Source organism: Mangifera indica, unplaced genomic scaffold, assembly GCF_011075055.1.
Source record: "Mangifera indica cultivar Alphonso unplaced genomic scaffold, CATAS_Mindica_2.1 Un_0013, whole genome shotgun sequence".
Taxonomy (NCBI): Eukaryota; Viridiplantae; Streptophyta; class Magnoliopsida; order Sapindales; family Anacardiaceae; genus Mangifera; species Mangifera indica.
This window is the reverse complement of record NW_025401105.1, coordinates 182,316-203,352: the sequence shown is the minus strand read 5'-3', so window position 1 is coordinate 203,352 and position 21,037 is coordinate 182,316. Positions and strand designations below refer to the sequence as shown.

Here is a 21,037-nt window from a genome sequence, read left to right as displayed (position 1 = left end):
GAAATTTATGTTGAATATTCATTAATTTATGGTAACCAAGGTGGTTCTTCTTCCTCTTTACCACCTATTGCCCCATCATCAACCCAAAATATGAGTTATGGTGATCGTATTATGATGCAAAGGGGCAAAAGCCCAAGAGGAACATTAGGCTCCACCTCGGAGCTTGATATTATTTAACTACTATTTTTGAGTTTGGTGACAATAATATAGGTAAAGACTTTCCAGTTTTAGAATGGTGAAATAGACATGCATCAACATTTCCAACATTAGCAGCTATTGCTAAACAAGTTCTGGCAGCACTAGTATCAACTGTCGCAGTAGAACAAGCTTTTAGTCAAGGGAGCAATATATTGGATGAGATGCGATTAAGTTTAGCTCTCGAATCTATTGAAGCCCAAGTATGCATGGACGATTGGACAATAGTCGAATTACGCCAACAAGAAATAAAAGTGGACTTCAATGAAGAATCGCTTGATTTAACTACGGATAGTTCGATGACGGGAAATAATACTCAAGATAGTGGAGGTGAATGATAAGGTAAGGGCGTACTGCCAACTATTAGATATGCAAAGGTAAGAGAACTACGTAGGCTTTGATTCTTCTAAACCCCAAGAAGATACGTAGAAAACTTAATTAAAAAATTAAGTCCAAGTCTTTCTTTTAATTTTCAATTATTGTAATTAATAATTTAAAAATTAAATCAAGATCATGTATTAGAATTGACGGTTCAATATCGGTTTCGAACCGAAATCATCGGTTCCGAACTGGGGTCATGAACCGAAACTGTCAGTTCTGAACCGTGAACGAACCATCCTATTACGGTTTCGGTTCAGGGTCTTTAATTTTTCGAATCGTGAACCGACGGTTTCGAACGGAAACCGCCGGTTCATGAACCGTGGCCTTGACTACCAGTAAGGGAAACTCTTCGGCTTCAAACCCAGTTCTATTTTTCTCTCTTTTTTGTTTGAAACCGGCTGCTGTTTCCTCTTCCAAGGAAAAATGAATTTGGCCAAATTTCAAAGAAATGACCACATTTCTTAAGTGAAATTCAATCATTCAGTCTAGAAAGCATTGCAATATATAACATCTGAGTCACCATATCCAACAAGCAGTAAATTAGGAAAACAAAAAAGAAAAATTCTCAATTGAGGTAGCATATATCCATGATTTTTAAATTACAACATTTGCAGTATATATATATATATATGTGTGTGTGTGTGTGTGTGTGTGTGTGTGTGTAAAAGTGTTTCTGCAAGCATTGCAACATGGTTAACAAAAGTATTAAGACGGTTTTATGAGACCAAGTAATGTAACTTCTGCCTCAATGATGAGACTGTCATCCACCAAGTAACCCATTTTGGGATCCTTCAATTTAGCCAAGGACATGAATGTTGCATAACCCCAGTCAGGTTGCGAAGGAGAAAACAAATGTTCAGCTGGAAGTAATCAGAAATCAAGAAGGCAATTAGAACATATAGAAAATTAAATTCAATGTGAATATTTAAACTCTTACTTTGATATGATAAGTCCTCTCCATTGATTTGGTCTTTGACACGAAGAATGAATTTCAAGAAGAATTTATCAGGAAGAGCGTAGAAACGAGCATGAGTTAGATAAATTGAAATGTTGCTGCCCCTAAACTCTCCATTTCCTTTAGGATAGAGAATGATATTCCTGCAAAATGTTCCCAAATCAGTACTCAATAAGTGCGCATAATTTTATTATTATATAATGGAAGTTTTCAAATGTCGAGATATACAGAAGTTTGCTAGAAATAAGAATGACTATAAATACCAATTATAGTCTCCAAATGATTCAGAATTGTAACGTTGATCAGCTAAAAATGAAAAATTATTAAGCTTCCAAGAATAGTAACAAGTTGTAGGTTGCTTTATCATTGATAAGCACTCCCCTTTGAAGGTACTTTTGACAACAAAAACCTCAGCACCAAAGACACAAGTGTCTTCGATAAGAAATCCATTTAGAGGATTGCAAAACGTTTCCAGGTCTATGAATTTGGCGATGCCCCATTCAGTCTTCATTGCATGGAAACGCCTTTCTCTCCACTCTACATGCATCACAAACATGATTATTTAAGAAATTCCTTTAGAAAAAAAATAATTTCATAGACATTGAAGTTCACATTGCAATTGATTATATATGTTCTACCCTGGATAATAAAATACTTATTCTGCAGCTGATTGAGTATAAAGAAGTTGAAAACCACATTGATTTCCCAGCCTGAATGTAAAGAATTCATTTCAGCCAATGCCAGGTAAATAGAGATATGATCTCTCCCGTCTCGGAACTTGTCTCCATTTGGGTAGAGAGACAGTTTCCTGTAAGTTCACAACTTCAGTATAACAATATTAATGCTTAAACTTGCAAAGTTAGTCATTTGAATTACTTTTGAAACTGTTACATAAGAAATAGATATGAAGAAATGGTAAGAATAGATACCATTGGTAGCCCCCCGATTCAAACTTGTCCGAGGTGTATTCAAGTATGGAGGCTTCTGATAGCATGGAGAAGGACTTGATTTTAAGTAAGTAATGACTTGGCGGAGCATCTCTTCCTGAAATTAAAATTAGTTAAAATGATAACAGAGGTATAATGCTTTAGTATTTTAAAAAGGCTAAAGGACTATTTCCCACATAAAGTATACTGATTTCTCAAGTTTCCTTTTGTTAACTTTGAAAATCATATTTATCGATTCACAAATGATTAAGCTTAACGGTTTCAAAAGCAAAATCATCATTTTATTTGTAATATTAAAAATAAACCTAAACTTGATTTTATTTTCTCTTCTAAAACCTAAAAAATAACAATTTCTCCCAATCCAAGTTTTCAAGAACAACATTTTCCCCCTAGGGTTTCTAAACTTTTAGATTAAATTTTCTAATGACAATCAGTAATCTCCAGGTGATGTCTCTTCTTTCCCGACGTCTCCTTCTTCCAGCCATGCAGTGTCTCCTCCTCTTCGGCGTCATCGTCAACAATGAAGACTCTTTGTCATTGACAAAAATGTCGTCTTCGTCTTTGGATGAAGAAGCCAAAAAGGAGGAGACATCATATGACCGGAAGGAAGAGACACCAAAGAGGAAGAGACATCTCATGAAGATCATCGGTCATCATCGAAAAATTTAATTTGAAAGTTTGGAAACTCTAGAAGGAAATATTGTTTTTGAAAACTTGAGTTAGAGAAAATTATTAGTTTTGAGAGTTTAAAATGAAAAAATAATATAACTAACGGGCATAATTAATTTTCAAAATTGATTAAAAAAACTTGAAAATTCCGCATACTTTATGGGGGAATAAGTCCTTCGGCTTTTTAAAAAGAAAGAACTACAATTTTTTATCCACAAACTATATCAAAAAGATAAGTTTCTATTTCCAAAGTTGAAAATTTCCCACATTCCCTCTAATTCTTTTAACCAACTTTAACTCTAAAAGGGCATTCAAGTATTTGAACTTATTATTTGTTTTCTAGTTTTTCATTTATCCTCTCATTGCAACTTCCTCGTCTTTCGTTACCCAAAAAAGAGACTTCCTCATCTTCCATTTTTTATTTCTCATCTCTCGTCTTCTTCTTTACAACCAACAGAGATACTCTCACCGACACCAAATTGTAGCATCCTCATCTACCCTTTTTTTCGTTTCTGTTCTCTTATGGCAAGTCCACAAGTTTCTTCATCTTCTTCGTCCCAACAAATACAAACTCTCTCATTGCCACGAAACGCAACTTCCTTATCTTGCCACCAAGACATCATTATCACGACCACCAACACCCAGCACGCACACATTACAACAACCATCACCAACTACTACCATCAACCCCACTCTTCCACCACCAGACTCACTGCCACGAACCACAAACACCCCCAACACACAACCAATTGAGGAAATAACTCCTATTTTGTTTTTGTTTGGCTTATTAGATGTGATTTCCATATTGTGTGCGGGTTAATTCTTGATGGGAAAAAGTGGGTGATGAGGATTGCTTAGTATCACACCACTCAAATGCGATTTTGGTTAGAGTTTCACTGGAATTGTGAGTTTCTAATCATAATTGCATTGGAATGTGTTATTCCGGCCAAATGGCATAATCCCAGTGTGATTTGGTAGAATTAAACCTAAAAAATTGGTCGGCAATGAAAGTCATGTTTTATTAACTAATAAAATTACATGAATTTATTTTAAGCATATAAATATGTATATATTTATATGTATTATTATATAATTAAATGATTTTAAATTTAAAATAAAATAATAATAACACACATAAATATATATACATTTATATATCTAAAATAAATATACATTATATTACTCTTTATAAACGTAATGAAAATACATATATAAAAATTTGGGGTCACAGTGACATTTAACTTTAATTGTCATTACAAAGTAATAAGTGTATTTTCCTTTTTTTCCTTGCTTTTGCTTCAAATATCAGAAGAATTTAATAACAGGATATGACAAAAGTTGCAAATTTTTCATTTCAACTTAAAAGGTGAAAACTTTTATTTTGACATAATTCGGTGGGAAATAGTTGTTCTGCCTTTCAAAAACCATTTTTTTCCATTAGTCAGCTGACATCTTAACCAGAATATTAACATTTATAAGTGTTCAAACGAATCTTTCTTCTATGTAAATTCAATAGAGATAGCAGGGAAGCATGGAAAAAAGTACCTCTTGAGATGCCACTCTGATCAGAGAAAGGAGAATCCATGTTGAACTGCAAGCTGAAATTAAAAAACAATCAGAATTTTTTAGTTGGGTTTGGCTCTTATACACTGAAATCTGAAAGACATGCAACTGAAGCCTAATTAAATTGATGATGATCCAATACTCCACCGTTTTCTGTTCTTCAGCTCTTTATAGCTTCTTCATATCTCCTTCGAATTCCTTTCCTTCTTGACCAAGGCTTGAGAAAATTATTTGTCTCCCCCACAACTTTGAAAAAGATTAGGCCAAAAGACTCATTCCCACCCAAGTTTTAGTCCACACCCAACTCTTACCCACGGGGTTTCAAAAATGCAAATACCCACCTATCCCTAAACTTCTGTTAGAATTATCAGTTAAATGTAAAGATAAAACTGTAATTTTAATAATATTATTAAAAACTATATACCTTTATCCTATTTTTTCCTCAAGTTTTGAAAATTAACAATTTTCTCCTTAGATCATAATTTTTTAGGTTTGAAAATGGCAATTTCACCCCACCCTGGGTTTTACATTTTCTGTATATTTTTATCCTTCAATCACCCCCTAAGTTTAGAATTCTATGTTTCACCCCTTGTACTTCACATTTTGCAGGGCTTGGACCAACCTTCTCCTTTGTCTCCAACCGACTGACCTTCTTCTTCATCTCTGATTGAATGTCCAACTTGAGATCGAGCTGACACCGATCAAAGCTTTTGGCTTAGAGATGGGTGGTTAGACACGTCAATCGAGCCAGGTCAAAAGGGGGTCCCGCCCAAAGCACAAAAAAAAAAGGCTCGACACGAGAAGACTTGGCTCGACAATGTAGTGTATCGGGCCAGACCCATAGGCCTATCAGATTGAGTTTAGGGCTTTAATATTAAGCCCATGACATAGCCTAGCCTGGCTCAACACTGTATAAAAAATAAAAAAAAAAATTTTCTTTTGCCTTGGAGAAGCAAAGCTTCTGGCACTTGGTAGAAATCCTTTTGCTTCTGCCTAGTGGAAGTCGTTGGCCTTTTCAACAGCTTCTACCAAGTTGCTTAATTTTTTTTATTTTTTAATTAATTTACTTTTTTCTATATAAACCATTCAATTTTTCTTCATTTTCACTTTTATTTACAAATCTATCAATCTCAATTATTTAATTATATTTTTAATCTCATTTCTCTCATCAACTCTCTTTCAAAAAATATATGAATCTGCAGATAATAATTCTTAGAGTTTATAATTTCATTTTATTTTAATTTTATCATTACAAAATATTACAAATGGATCCAATATCAAATGAATTCAATCTATTTGAATATAATTATTACAAAATATTAAATGTTATATAGTAAATGTATTTTATTTATTTTTTGTAATTTATATAGTATATAAATTAATTTATTTGTATTATGTTATCAATTTATAATATTTTTTATCATGTAACCACGGTATTCCTCCACCACAAGTGAGAGATTATAAATAAAATATTCATGATACTATCTTCAGTTTTAATAATTGAAAAATAATTTGTGTTAAAAAATTTTAATTAAATTTTTTTAAAATATTAATTAAATGATTCATCTTCGATTAGTTCTCCTCATGCTTCCAGTTGACAAATTGAAGGGAGGAAATGATTGTACCATCATCGACTATTGAAGGAGAGGTTGCTAATGACTCTAAATTGTTGAGATATATTGAGATATTGTTAAGATATGTTGAGATATTTATATAGATAGTGAATCATAGAGAATCATATAGATTAGGAATGCTATAATATCCTTCCTAAACTTAGATAGGAGTAGTTAATGGTCTTCCTAAATTAGCTATCCTAATCTCCTATATAATTATAATTCTATTGAATATGAAATATACAGAAAATTATATTTTCATGGTATCAGAGCCTAGAATAAGAATTTGAAATTTTTCGGCATTCTTTATTCAGTTTTCGGCGAATAAAAACCCCCTTTCCGGCTGTTTCTCCGATCACTGTGATTTCATCTTTTTTCGGTGATTGTGCTCACATTGGAAGGATCGAAATAGTCTCGCCATAAAACCCGTCGAAGTCCCATTGCCGTTATCCGCTGCACGCACCTACACGCGTGACTTGTCTTTTCAGTATTTTCCGTTACCGATCTCCTGTTCTGGCGACTGTGGAACGACACCACCCTCTCTATTGGACTCAAACGACATCGACAATTCTATCTATGGAAACTCCGCTGTCATCCGACGTCGGAATATCTCGCACGCACTAGCTGTTGTTCTTGCTCAGGCTATAATCTCTGAATTACAGAAAGCTCCGGTGATCCTCCTCCAACCATCCACGCACAGTTCTGTCACCGTACGCCGCTGTTATCGTCAGAAATTAGTTTCTGTCGGCCTTTCTCTTCTCTTCAGGCTGTGATTCTTCTACCGGCCTCATCTTCGGGAGCTTTTCAACGCTTCTTCTACCAGGTGGATTAAGTTTTCTATTTTATTCTGATTATTATGGCTATTGAAAGCTCCAAAGTAGGTACACCATTCTCTTTCACTTCCTTGCCTATAATTACAACTGAAAAATTGATTGGTAACAGTAATTATACTTCATGGCCTGCTTCTATTGAGTTATGGTGTTTGGGACAAGGAATCGAGGACCATTTAATCACTAAGGTTAAGGATGTTAAAACCGATAAGTCTAACTGGATTAGAATTGATGCTGTTTTGTGTAGTATGTTATGGAATACAATTGATATCCAACTTCAATAAATTTTTAAAGCATATCGGACATGTTTTGACCTATGGACTCAGGCTAAACTTCTCTATACTAATGACATCCAACCACTATATTCAGTGGTGTCTAATATGGTTAATTTAAAACACCCTGGGTTGAGCATGTCGGAGTTTCTTGGACGGATGACTTCCCTGAAAACTGAGTTTAATTCTCTCCTTCCTACCGATAAATCTGTTGCAGAAGACTTGGCACAGCGAGATAGATTCTTTATGGTATTAACTTTAGCTGCTCTCGGCCCGAACCTTGATAATGTTTGGGATCAAATTTTGGCTAGTGCAGTTATTCTATCACTTGATGAGGTTTTTGCTCGATTGCTCCGTGTGTCCTCTCCAAGTATTATAATAGGTTCCAACCTAGACTCATATGCACTTGCCTCCCAGACTCAACATAGAGAACGTACTGGTCGGGGGAATCAACCACGATGCAATTATTGCCATAAATGGGGTCATACTAGAGACAAATGCTATAAACTACATGGTCGTCCTCTTCGGGTTGCCAATGTTATTTAGATGGATGGTCCACACTCTTCTAATAATCAATCTCAACCATTATTAACTCTCACAGGTGCTGATTACGAAGAATATCTCAAGTATCAGGCATCGCAACAGTCCTCATCCAACATTGCTTCTAGTGCACATCCATGTCACTTAGTCGTATGCTTCACTCAGTCTTCTCCTTCTAGCCCTTGGGTTCTCGATTTTGGTGCTTCTGACCACATTCCTAGTAACCTTAATTTACTTTCTCATTGTACTAAATCTCAGTTTCTACCTGCTGTCATGTTAGCCAATGGTTCTGTAGCTCAAGCAATAACCTTAGGTCGAGCACTTCCTCTTCCTTCTTTACCTTTAAACTCTGTACTTTATATACCTAAATGCCCGTTTAATCTCATCTCTGTGAGTAAACTCACTCATTATTTAGACTGTGTCATTACCTTTACTAAAGATTCTTTTGTTATACAGGACCGCAGTACGAGACAGACGATTGGCACAAGACGTGAGTCACAGAGTCTCTACCGCTTACATCTACCATCTGAGTCTATAGCCTGTCCAGTTATTGAGTCTCCGATAGTTCTTCACAATCGCCTCGGATATTCTAGTATCTCCAAACTATAGAAGATGGTACCTAGTTTGTCTTCTTTATCATTTCTTCAATGTGAGTCGTGTCAGCTTGACAAACATACTAGAAAAATATTTCCCAAGCGAGTCAATAATCGAACTGCATCCCCTTTTGAGTTAGTTCATTCAGATGTTTGGGGTCCTAGTAGAGTCGCGTCTGTTTTAGGATTTAAATACTTTGTTACTTTTATTGACGATTATTCTCGTTGCACTTGGTTGTTTTTAATGAAAAATCGATCTGAGTTATTCTCTATTTTTGAGACTTTTTATGTTGAAATAAAAATACAATTTTCTACTACTATATGTATCCTTCATAGTGATAATGCTACTGAATATTTCTCTGCTCCTTTCACCAAGTTTATGTCTTCTCAAGGTATTTTACATCAGTCATCTTGTGTTTATACCCCTCAGCAAAATGGGGTTGCTAAACGTAAAAATCGACACCTCCTTGAAACTGCTCGTACCCTTCTTCTACACAATAATGTCCTCTCTCAATTTTGGGCTGATGCAGTCCTCACTGCTTGCTTTCTAATAAATCGAATGCTGTCTTCCATTTTACAGCATCAGATACCTCACTCTATTTTATATCCTGAACAACCTTTATATTCTCTTTCTCCTCTTATTTTTGGGTGTACTTGTTTTATTCATAACCTATCTCTTGGTCAGGACAAGTTAACCACTTGTGCTCTCAAGTGTTTTTTTTTGGGTACTCTCATCTTCAAAAAGGATATCGGTGTTATTCTCCTGAAACAAGTCGATATTATATTTCTAATGACGTTACCTTTTTTGAGTCTTCTCCTTATTTTTCTTCTCCAGGTGGTCCACCTATCATAGAAACTCTTCCATTGCCTTCTATTATCTACTTTCGTAATTCTCTGCCTGAGTTTGCTCCTCTAACTGAGGAGTCTCTTCAGCCAAGTACGGGTCCTATAGGTGAAGATGTTCATGAGGTAACTCCTGAGATTCTTGTGCCTCCTTTCCTGCACCAATCTCTTCCAGTACTGAGGTATTGTCTCCTGCTGATCAGTTTCCCATTGCCATTCGTAAAGGTATGCGTTCCACTCGTAATCCTCATTCTATTTATAATTTCCTTAGTTATCATCGCTTATCACCGCTATATTATGCATTTATGTCCACATTGTCCTCTATTTCTATTCCTAACAATATTCATGAGACCCTTTCTGACCCTGGATGACGACAAGCAATGCTGGATGAGATGTCTGCTTTACATGCCAATGGTACTTAGGATTTAGTTCCATTACCTTCTGGACACACCACTGTTGGTTATTGGTGGATCTATACTATTAAGATTGGTCCGGATGGCAAGGTTGATAGATTAAAAGCTCGGTTGGTTGCGAAAGGGTACACCCAAACATATGGCCTGGACTATTATGAAACATTCTCTCCAGTGGCTAAAATATCATCTATTCATCTGTTTCTCTCTATGGCTGCCATTAGGCATTGGCCTCTACATCAGTTGGATATCAAGAATGCTTTTCTACATGGTGAACTTCAAGAAGAGATTTATATGGAGCAACCACCTGGTTTTGTTGCTCAAGGGGAGTCTAGATTGGTTTGTAAACTCCGACGCTCTTTATATGGCTTAAAACAATCTCCCTGTGCTTGGTTTGGATGTTTTAGTACAGTAATTCATGAATTTGACATGAGTAGAAGCGAGTCTGATCATTCGGTGTTCTATAGACATACCTCACAAGGACAAAGTATCTATTTGGTTGTTTATGTGGATGATATTGTTATAACGGGAAATGATCAAGATGACATTATGCAATTAAAGCAACATCTGTTTAGACATTTTCAGACTAAAGATTTGGGGCCACTCAAGTATTTTCTCGGCATAGAAGTGGCACAATCTAAATCTGGAATTGTTATCTCACAAAGAAAGTATGCTTTGGATATTCTGAAAAAAACAAGGATGTTAGACTGTAAACCCATAAACTCTCCGATGGTTCCTAATACTAAACTCTTACCTAGACAGAGAGAGCCTCTTAATGATCTTGGGAGGTATCACAGATTAGTTGGTAAGCTCAATTATCTCACCATAACACGACCTGACATTTCATTTTCAGTTAGTATTGTTAGTCAGTTTCTTTAGTCGCCATGTACTCATCATTGGGATGCTGTTGTTCGGATTCTACGGTATATCAAAAGAGCACCAAAAAAAGGTCTACTCTATGAGAATAAGGGTCATACATAGATAGTTGGATATTCTAATGTTGATTGGGCAGACTCACCTTCAGATAGACGATCTACTTTTGGGTATTGTGTCTTAGTTAGAGGAAATCTTATATCGTGGAAAAGCAAGAAACAAGATGTTGTGGCTAGATCAAATGCCGAAGCTGAGTATCGTGCTATGGCATTAGTTACCTGTGAACTTGTTTGGTTGAAGTAGTTAATTCAAGAATTAAAGTTTGCAGATGTTCCACAAATGACATTATTTTGTGATAACTAGGTTGCTCTTCACATCTCTTCTAATCCAGTTTTTCATGAAAGGACAAAACATATAGAAATTGATTGTCACTTTGTTCGAGAGAAAGTTATATCTGGCATTATTGGCACAAGTCATGTCAATTCAAATGATCAATTTGCTGACATCCTGATAAAATCACTTCGAGGGCCACGAATTAATTATATTTGTAACAAGCTTGGTGCATATGATTTATATGCTCCAGCTTGAGGGGGAGTGTTGAGATATGTTGAGATATTTGTATATATAGTGAATCATAGAGAATCATATAGATTAAGAATGCTATAATATCCTTCCTAAACTTAGATAGGAGTAGTTAATGGTCTTCTTAAATTAGCTATCCTAATTTCCTATATAATTGTAATTCTATTGAATATGAAATATACAGAAAATTATATTTTCATAAATCAATAGAAATTGATTCAAATCATTCGCTCAATTTTGGTAGATTTCAACATGGTTTCCATGCTAGGAAGCCACCGGAGAGGGAGAGGATGATGACAGTTCAGATCTTAGGAAAAGAGGTCATCAAAGATGGAGGGATATGACATCTGAAAAAGAATAGCAAACCGAAAATGTATGGGCGATTGGAGAATTTTCGTAAAATTTGAGGGGCGGATGAAGAATGAAATTTTGAAATGTATGAACCTTAGAGCTAGGGAGAAAAATCATTTTTCAAACATGAAAAATATGAGTTTAAAGAGAAAATGATCTATTTTCAAAACTTGGGAGGGAAACTGGATAAAGTTATATGTATTATAATAATATTATTAAAATAATAGTTTAATTCTTACATTTAATTAAAAATTCTATCAAAAGTTTAGAAATAGGTGTATATTTAAATTTTTAAAATTTCATATAAAAGTGTTTGTGAATGAACGAAAACTTGGGTGGGAATAAGTCTTTTGGCGAGAGATCAAGACTTTGCAATTAATTCGGACCCATCTTATATTCTATCGCTGACGTCATAAAACTTGGGTGGGAATAAGTCATTTGGCCTTTGAAAAATCGGAACTTTATTGCACTGGTTTTAAAAACTTTAATCCTCTCAAATGCACTGGTTTAAGGGACAATTAATGTTGGCCAACAGGATTTGACCCGCTTTAATGCATTAATTGCTTCACATCAACGGTTGGAATTATTTTGACGAAAATCAACGGCTCAGGATAACGTTTGAATGTTTTAGCCAATAAAGTTGTAACATCTGAAGGTCTCTTTTGTCATTTAACACTGAAATTTGAAAAAGGTGGACGAATAAACAATTGTTTATTCGTTTGATGACAAATGATAAAATGCCACGTGTTCTGGATTTCATACGAAAACTGAAAAATGCAAAAGAAAGTCATTTGGCCTTTCATTTTTCCTTTCCATTGGCTTCTGGTAGCGTTTTGCTCTGAAACTTTTCATTCGTAAAAGTTGTGAAACAATCAGTGAGCTGTTTATGAAGATGGTTAAAACGGCAACGATACCTCCAATAATGCAGAAAAACGCCACTTATTTAGTCTAAAATGCAATTAACGTGATTAACCAATCATATCTAATGATTATAATAATTGGATAAACACTGCTTATTTACCTTGATAAAGGGTATTTTGATTTTTTTTTTTTGGAAAAAAGTTTAAAACGATCATTTAAATTGAAGGTATTTTGGTTATTTCATTAGTTAAGGGATAGAATTTATATTAACTAATGAAAGTTTAAAACAGTCATTTAAATCATATGTTAACAGAAACTATTTAATTTAACACTTGATAGGGGGGACAAAATCAGTAAAGGAATATTCAACAAAATTCAATCAGTTATCCTAGTATGCGCCCCAAATAGCTAGTATAGAAGTAGGGCGTATACACAAGTTCGTGTACGTGCTAGATTTGGGGATAGGCAACGATGTTATGACTGGGGTGCAACCACCCAAGAGTATGCCTTTGGTTCATTTTATCTATGTTATAAATGATAATTTTGAGGTTGAAAAATATTATTTTTCATTTGAGGTATCTATATGTGTGATTTTGTTTATGATAAAGGGTTGAGAAATATTTACAGTTTTACTAGTAATTTCATTCCACATTTTGATTACATTATTTGATGAATCATAAGTACAGTTATAGTTCGTTGAAAATCTCTTTTTTGATACGATACAATAGTGTATTATACTCTTACGTATGATTACATCATTTATTAAATTGACTGGTCAATAAAATTTAATAATTCATTATTTTTAATAAATTTATAATTACCCATTTGTTTTCAGTATGAATTGAAAAATATTTTATTTTTAATTTTTTAAATTTTAATTATATTTCAATAATGGTATTTTATTTTTAATTTATTCTTTAATTTTATTTCATTCATCTGCCAATGTTTTCTTAATCTTCTCTAGTCCTTCACAAACCATGTATTTGACTCAAATCAAATCAAAACACATCTGAACCATCAAGTACACCATATATTTGATTCTATTAAGTAATCCATCAATTCTAATCAAATCAAATCATGCGATAATCTATCATTTATTACTTATATTGAATTCGATTAGAATTTAATTAAGTAACTCAATAATTATTAATTGAATTCGAATTGAATTAAATTTGATACGATACAATGGTGTACTATACTTTTACGTATGACTATATCAATTATTGAATTCAATTAAGTAATTTTATATAAATTATTAATTAGGTAATTCAATATAAGTCTCGATTTGATTCGGTATAGTGCATCAATTCTATTAAGTAATCCATCAATTCTAGTTAAATCAAATCATGTGGTAATTTATCTTTTATTACTTACATTGAATTCGATTCGAATTTAATTAACTCAATAATTATTAATTGAATTCTAATTGAATTAAATTTGATACAATACAATTGTATACTATACTTTTACATATGACTATATCAATTATTGAATTCAATTAAATAGTTCTATATAAATTATTAATTAGGTAATTCAATATAAATCTTGATTTGATTTGGTACAGTGCATCAATTCTATTAAGTAATTCATCAATTCTAGTCAAATCAAATCATGTGGTAATCTCTCTTCTATTGCTTATATTGAATTCATTGGAATTTAATTAACTCAATAATTATTAATTGAATTCGAATTGAATTAAATTTGATACAATACAATAGTATACTATACTTTTACGTATGATTATATCAATTATTGAATTCGATTAAGTGATTCTGTATAAATTATTAATTAGGTTATTCAATATAAATCTCGATTTGATTTGGTAAAGTGCAATGTATGTATTGTATAATACGATACAATTAATAATATATATATAAATTCAAACCAAATCAAACTATAAACCATGTATTTAACTCAAATCAAATCCAAGCACATTTGAACTATCAAGTTGAGTCGAATCGAATCTAATCCATCAGTTCTAGTGAATTCAATTAAGTAATTCTATATAAATTATTAATTAGGTAATTCAATATAAATCTCGATTTGATTCGGCACAGTGTAATGTATATATTGTATAATATGATACAATTAATAATATATTTAATTATTTAATTGAATTTGAGTCTAATTAAATTTGGTGTGACACAATGTATGAATTCAAATTAAACAATAATTTGAATCAAATAAATTCGAGATTTATATTTAATTACTAAATTGGTAATTCATTTTAAAGTCTTCGATCCATATATGGTTGGTTAGGGTTTAAAGTCTTCGATCTAAAATCCAAATTGATATGATATAAATTTAAAAAATATTTTATTTTTAATTTTGTAAATTTTAATTATATTTTATATTATTTTTAAATTGAAAAATATTTTATAATATATAATATATTATTATATAATATAATATATATATTACAAATTAAAATATATATATATATATTATTTGTCTTCACATCTTCCACAGTTGCTTCACCTCCCGCTGCAAATTAAAAAAAAATATATTCCACGGTCGCTCCACCCTTCAGTCTCCTACAAATATTTCCACCATCACTTGTTCCCTTGTCTCTTTGCTGGCCTTCTTTCAGTTTCAACCTCCGCCTCTGTCGACTGCGTCCACCTTCTTGTTTGAGCGCCTTGTCGATTCAACTCTGTTCAGTCAACTTCGTCAGCTTAGGGCGGGAGATTTCCATGACATTTCAAGTAAGTATGAACAAAGATTCAAGGGTTTATAATTTTAGGTCTTTGCTATGTTAAAATTTATTTGTTTTCATATCTTGCACCGTCGCTTCACCCCTCAGTCTCCCACAAAATCATCCACCGTCACTCCTCCCTTTATTTAGAATTCAAGGGTTTATAATTTTAGGCCTTTGCTGTGTTAATTTATTTAGAATTCAAGGTTTTATAATTTTACTGGATTGATTTGTTGGATTTTTGGATGGATTTGTTGCTGGCTGTGTTGAAGGGTTGCTTTGTGTTGTTGGATTGCTGTTGTGTAGTTGATTTGTTTCTGACTGTGTCGAAGGGGTATTTTGTTTGCTGTGTTAACTTTTTTTTTTTTCTCAACTTTGGTATGTATTAGAGGATGGTTACTACTATTTTCTAAGGCTCACCCCCTTTGGTGTCCTGTTGGAATGGGAGGAGGGGCTTTTGGAAAATGCTTAATAAATTTTGATCAATTTGATGTATTGATTTCAAAATAACCCAAAAAATGTCATTCGAACATGAAGTTGGAGCAGTCAGAGTATCAATACATATTCAAAATAACTTAAAAATTATCACTAGAATGCACATCTTCAGTGACTATCTAAATGCATGTAAAGATAGGACTCAAGAGAGGCACAAAAATAAAAAAAAACAGACCCTGTAAACATAAAAACTTACAGTGAGCAGTCTTTAACACGACGACTCATATTCAACCCCATATTCAAATGCAAATATAGCCTCATTATCGCCCGAGTACCCTCTTTCATCAAGACCATCCTAAAACATTTCACTTCGCAACATCAAAATTGTTTGAAAAACTATCACTTAAATGTAATAAAAACAAAAAAAAAATTTAAAAAATACCCAGTCGGGACTCAGCCTAGCCTCAACATGTTGAACGGAAGTCCCGAAGTCACAGACTGCGGCCTTCAAATCATGAACTGCTATCTTAAGATTTTAAATGATACCAAAATTCGGCTGGATGACATTTTTTTGTTGTTGGCATTTAAAAAAAAAAGAGACGAATTGCTGCACCAACCAACACCGCGATGACAGCCCACAAGAGCAGTACTGTAATGACCATCAGTACCTCCATTTCCTGTAATGGCCTTGAGTGCGTTTGGAGTTGCAGAATGAAGGGGCGGGAGATAAAACGCGTTATAAGATGCAGAGGTGGAGGATTATTGGCAGGTGATAGAAATAATATATATTATATAATAAATAATAAATTTAAAAGGACAAAATGAGATTCATGAAGGATTATCGGCAGGTGGTAGAAATAAAATTAAAAAACTGTTTAAGCAATAGGTGGATGTCAAATCATCATGTGCAAGAAATAAGAGTAACATCTTTTATATATATTTTTGTTACTGCCTGAAAATTGTACATATACATTAAGTAATTTAACTCAAAGTTTGGAAACAAATCATTGCAAACCAACCTTAGCCACAGGGAGTTTGCAGACACAATTAGTCAGCAATTTCCTTTGTTCTCCTTCGAGGAAAAGGAAGCTAACGAAGGGGAATTGTTACAAACTGAACAAATGAGTCAGAAGTGCAGGGGCATGGTGTTTAAAAGGAACATTATATGTAGTAGTCATTTGAATGTTTTAAAAGGGTGAAATAATATCGGCAGGACCAGGCCTTTGCAAATGTTTCATGAATTTTTTTTCTCAAACCCTCTGTAATTCTTGTTCTTAATTTAACTTCTCTACGATCTCCGTTCTTGTTCTTGAGTTTTAGTGGCGACACGCATCATTATGATTTTCTGCAAGTTGCTTCTCTTTGAGACATTTTAACAAAATGTGATGTGAGGCGGAATTTCAACTAATGTTCGCACATTTTACAACCAAGCTCAACATAAAGTGATTTTTTCAGTAACTGACAACCTCTGAAGTTACCACTGTTACGATTTCTGTACCTGAAACTGCGATTTTCGCCATCATTTTGAATCAACCCACCGAATTTTGTCCTCCCCGAAAATTTTTTTGTTAAAAGAAAGCTTCTAAATTCAAATTGAAGGAGTCCAATGAACCGAAAACGAAACTTTAGAGACAATCGGTGCTGTTAGGAGCTAATTTCAAACCAACAGGAAAGGTATTTGAGGTAACCAGTTAATACCTCCATGAGCAATTTGATGTAAAGGTGGTCTTTCAACTCTGAGGACAAGTTAGGGAAATGTTAAGCATGTACATACAACATTAAAGGAATTCTTTCTAAGGATTCGACGATTTCCCATTCGGCCCAACGACTTTAATTTTCATATTAGGAAAAATAATCTTAAAGACTAGGAAAGTTGAGTTAGTCTTTTATTAGGATTCATAGGGAAATTGGGGCTATATAAACCCCGCAAAATTAAGTATAGAGGCAACTAATCAAATTTCTAGGAATAAAATTGCTAGATCTGAGTGATACATACTGTGTTTCTATGGAGGGTTTTACCGTTTACAGTACAGAAAGGGCAGCACCAGTGCCATTCTTTCCGGATGATATCATACAGCAAATCCTTCTCAAACTACCCACAAAATCTCTCTTGCGATTCAAGTGTGTTTGCAAATCTTGGCGTGACTTAATCTCAACACACGAATTTGCCATAAAACATCTCACTGAAACATCTGAAAGGTTTCGCAGATTTGGAGTCTTCGAATCAGAAAAATTAAGGGAAGGTCGTATTTCTCTATACAGTCTTGCCGCTCAAACCTCATCGCGTGCTGAAGAAGCAGAAGAAGAAACAATTTTTCTTCCTTTATGGGGAAAAGATTGTTATCTGGCTCCTGCAGCTAATGAATACATTATCAACAGATTCATCCACACAAGGGTACTGGGGTCCTGTAATGGTATATTATTGATACGATTGGAAAATGTTGAGGAATCCAGTGGACACCCAAGGACATTCCTGCTATGGAATCCAACAATTAGGGAATTCAAGATGATTCCGCCATGCTATTTCAAAAGTTCTTTATGTTCTCTGGTTTCGGGGCTTGGTTACAATTCATCTATTGATAATTACAAAGTGGTAGTAGTATTTTCTGAAAGAAATAGTGATTTGGCTTGTGGTTATGTTTATAATCTCAAGACAAATTCATGGAAACGACTTAAAAATTTTTACTTCCCTTACAAGAACGCTAGGCAAGTTAACAATTTTGGAAATCTTTTCTTATCCGATGAAACCTGTTTAGGCTATCTACCTGAGGAAACAGGCTATTTACTTGAGGAAACAGGAACGACAATAGTGAATGGAGCTCCACATTGGGTAACATTGAGTTCAAGCAGAGGTGGGGTTAATAAAATCATTTACTTTGATTTAGAAGAGGAGAAGTTCAAGGAGTTTCTATCTCCTCCTGCTTCTGCCGGCACTTTCAAGACTTATTTGAGTATTTATGAAGATTGCCTTTGTGAAACTCGACTTCGACGGGAAAAAGGTTTTATTGAATATATGTTTGAGGTTTGGATTATGAAGGAATATGGAGTGAAAGAATCATGGATTAAATTGTTGAACTTGCCATTTGATTTGAGGTTTTCTTTAATGAGTGACATAAGGCCATTGTTTGTTTCAAAGAATGGTGATGAAGTGGTCATGGTTACAGATTGGAGTGACATGATTTCATTCAACACTAGAACAGGAGAAGTGAAGAAAGTTTCAATGCGTGTTGATAGGGGTCATGTGGTAGGTTCTTATGAGGAGAGTCTTGTTTCACTAAAGCAATTCAGTATGTCATGCTCAGAAGATGGTAAATACTAATATTTCTTACTCTATTATTATTATTATTGTGGGGTTTTATTGGTATGCAATAGCTAGACATGCAGAGTTCTATATTTTAGAGATGCCTCAAATGTTGGAACTCATGGGTTTGATCCAAGTTATTCTGGAAATAAATTTCTTATTATTGCTTTCAACTAGAGCACTAAAAACAATCTGGGTGTTTAAGCATATCTTGTTGGTTCTGAATTTCTTTCTGCGAGCACGGGGAAACCGGAGTTGCTAGATCTGTTTTTCAGCAGCAACTTCAGATGTCACCTGCAAAAGTTAGCCAAATTTTTACCAAGCCAATGTTGTTAGTTAACGGATGATTCATATAGAAACACAACACAAGACCAGTATCAATACCAATTATATGATCCGACAAACAGATTCTCAAGGTGCATCATGAGATTATTATGTTGAGAAATGTTCTGTAATCTTATCTAGAGAATCATAAAACTTAATTATCATCATGATTCTTCAAACTTGTAAATGTAAAGGACAGACTATGCAAACAGACATAAACTCCTCTATATAATGTCATAAGGTATTATCTCAGACAATCATATTAATTGCATTGACAGGTACCAGATGGTCTAAAAACTTAAGAATTGTAGGTAAAGAATGCATTTGGATGAATTTCCTTTTTAAGAGAAATTTTAAATTGGCAAACAGTTTTGATCCAATAACCAATATGAACTGCAATAAAAGTTGCTTACCCAGACTTTGAAAGGGAAGCGAAGAGTTCATACTTCTACCCCAAAGAAAACACTCACATCCACATGTTTATACTATGACAAAAGTTAAACACCATGATTGATATACTTTCATATCATGCCTTGTAGCTGCCAAAACACCTCCATTGTATCAAATTGAACAATAAAAAGATCCAGGTAAGGTCCTACTAAAATAGTTGGTTAAGAAGTTTGCTTGACGATACTGTGTTGCTTGAGATTTATCTACCATAAGTTTCATGACAATTTGTAAACATAGGTAGGTGATAAAATTAGTTGCATTCAGTTTTTTCTTCAAATCTAATGAAGCTAAGTGAAGTATGCAGTTGTTGGATTTTTTTGATATGTTGAAGATGTGCTTGGGTGCTTTGAAACAAAGCGAATATAAGTTTGTTTTTGTTGTTTAATATACTGACAAACTTCCTTATCCATTTTGAGTTGTTTTAGTTTGTATTTGGTTAGAATGTAACCAGTGTAGCTTGGAGTTGTTAGTAGGTAAGCTTTTGGTTACTTTTGGTTTGTTTTGTAAGAAATTATATGGTTTAGCTTAATTTGAACTGCTATGTATATGTTTTAAGTAAAATAGGATGTAAATAGGATGTACATATAAATGTTTTATTGATGCAATGAAAAGCAGGATGATCATCACAACTATCAGAACTTTCTTCTCTCTTCTCTGCTTTTCCTGTTTTTTCTTTCCATTTCTCTATCTTTGCATATAATCTTCCCACTCAAAAAACCAACAAAATCTTCACACCAAACATATAAAAATGCAAATTTTTTATTTCAAAACTTACTCTATATAGTAATAGAAATGTATAATGAATAGCATTTTTGAATAATTGCTGAATTGTATTGCACCTAATTCCCTTTTCACTGAAGTGATCAATAATTGCTGAAGTAGAGTGTATAAGGGCATCAGGCTCAGCATCTTCAAAGTCTTAATTGCAAGCTAATCGGATACTGCACATAACAAAATGAGGCAGATTTTGAATGCCAGGTTCAAAATCTGAAACTCCCAAAAAAGAATGCAATACTAAATCTGCTGTGAACTTGATGAAACTAGAAATAACAAGCAATAATACAAACAACAGAAAGCTTCAGATTTGCCAGTGACACAAAAAGAAGTCTTCCTGTACGCAAGACAACATACTGCGGGACAAGACATCACTGATACAAAAACAAGGCTTTCCCATATGACAAGCAACTGCAACATCACACCAATGATAGGGACTAGGGAGAATATATAAATAGATTAAACAGTTTAATTTGAAGGAGGTGGAGAGAAGAATGGCAATGGAATAGAGGGAATCGTAGTTGGAATTGAAGGTATGCTTGGCAATGGTGGGAGAGTGAGCTTTGGGACAGAAGGAATG

The 21,037-nt window shown here is 33.8% G+C and overlaps 2 protein-coding genes across 2 annotated transcripts; one reads left to right on the top strand and one right to left on the bottom strand.

The window, feature by feature from the left end:
* Positions 1–1,058: 1,058 nt before the first annotated feature.
* On the bottom strand, positions 1,059–4,937 carry LOC123205715. Its single transcript, XM_044622736.1, has 7 exons — positions 4,858–4,937; positions 4,693–4,745; positions 2,461–2,575; positions 2,170–2,339; positions 1,795–2,068; positions 1,514–1,674; positions 1,059–1,436 (listed from the first exon to the last, which is right to left on the bottom strand). The coding sequence occupies exons 2-7, from the start codon at positions 4,730–4,732 to the stop codon at positions 1,282–1,284; spliced, it is 915 nt and encodes a 304-aa protein (XP_044478671.1). The 5' UTR covers positions 4,733–4,745; positions 4,858–4,937; the 3' UTR covers positions 1,059–1,281.
* Positions 4,938–14,961: 10,024 nt separating this feature from the next.
* LOC123205703 (F-box/kelch-repeat protein At3g23880-like) lies at positions 14,962–18,927 on the top strand. The gene has a single exon (XM_044622724.1). It carries the CDS (start codon positions 17,614–17,616, stop codon positions 18,925–18,927), a length of 1,314 nt encoding a protein of 437 aa, XP_044478659.1. The 5' UTR covers positions 14,962–17,613.
* Positions 18,928–21,037: the final 2,110 nt, after the last annotated feature.

What these genes read in the sequence shown, in the direction of transcription:
- LOC123205715 (XM_044622736.1), bottom strand. Translation starts at nt 4,732, where the DNA reads ATGGATTCTCCTTTCTCTGATCAGAGTGGCATCTCAAGAG. An exon ending in TCATTTGGAGACTATAATTG is followed by an intron (nt 1,675 to 1,794) that starts GTATTTATAGTC and finishes AACATTTTGCAG; the next exon opens with GAATATCATTCTCTATCCTA. An exon ending in AGAGGACTTATCATATCAAA is followed by an intron (nt 1,437 to 1,513) that starts GTAAGAGTTTAA and finishes GATTACTTCCAG; the next exon opens with CTGAACATTTGTTTTCTCCT.
- LOC123205703 (XM_044622724.1), top strand. Translation starts at nt 17,614, where the DNA reads ATGGAGGGTTTTACCGTTTACAGTACAGAAAGGGCAGCACCAGTGCCA.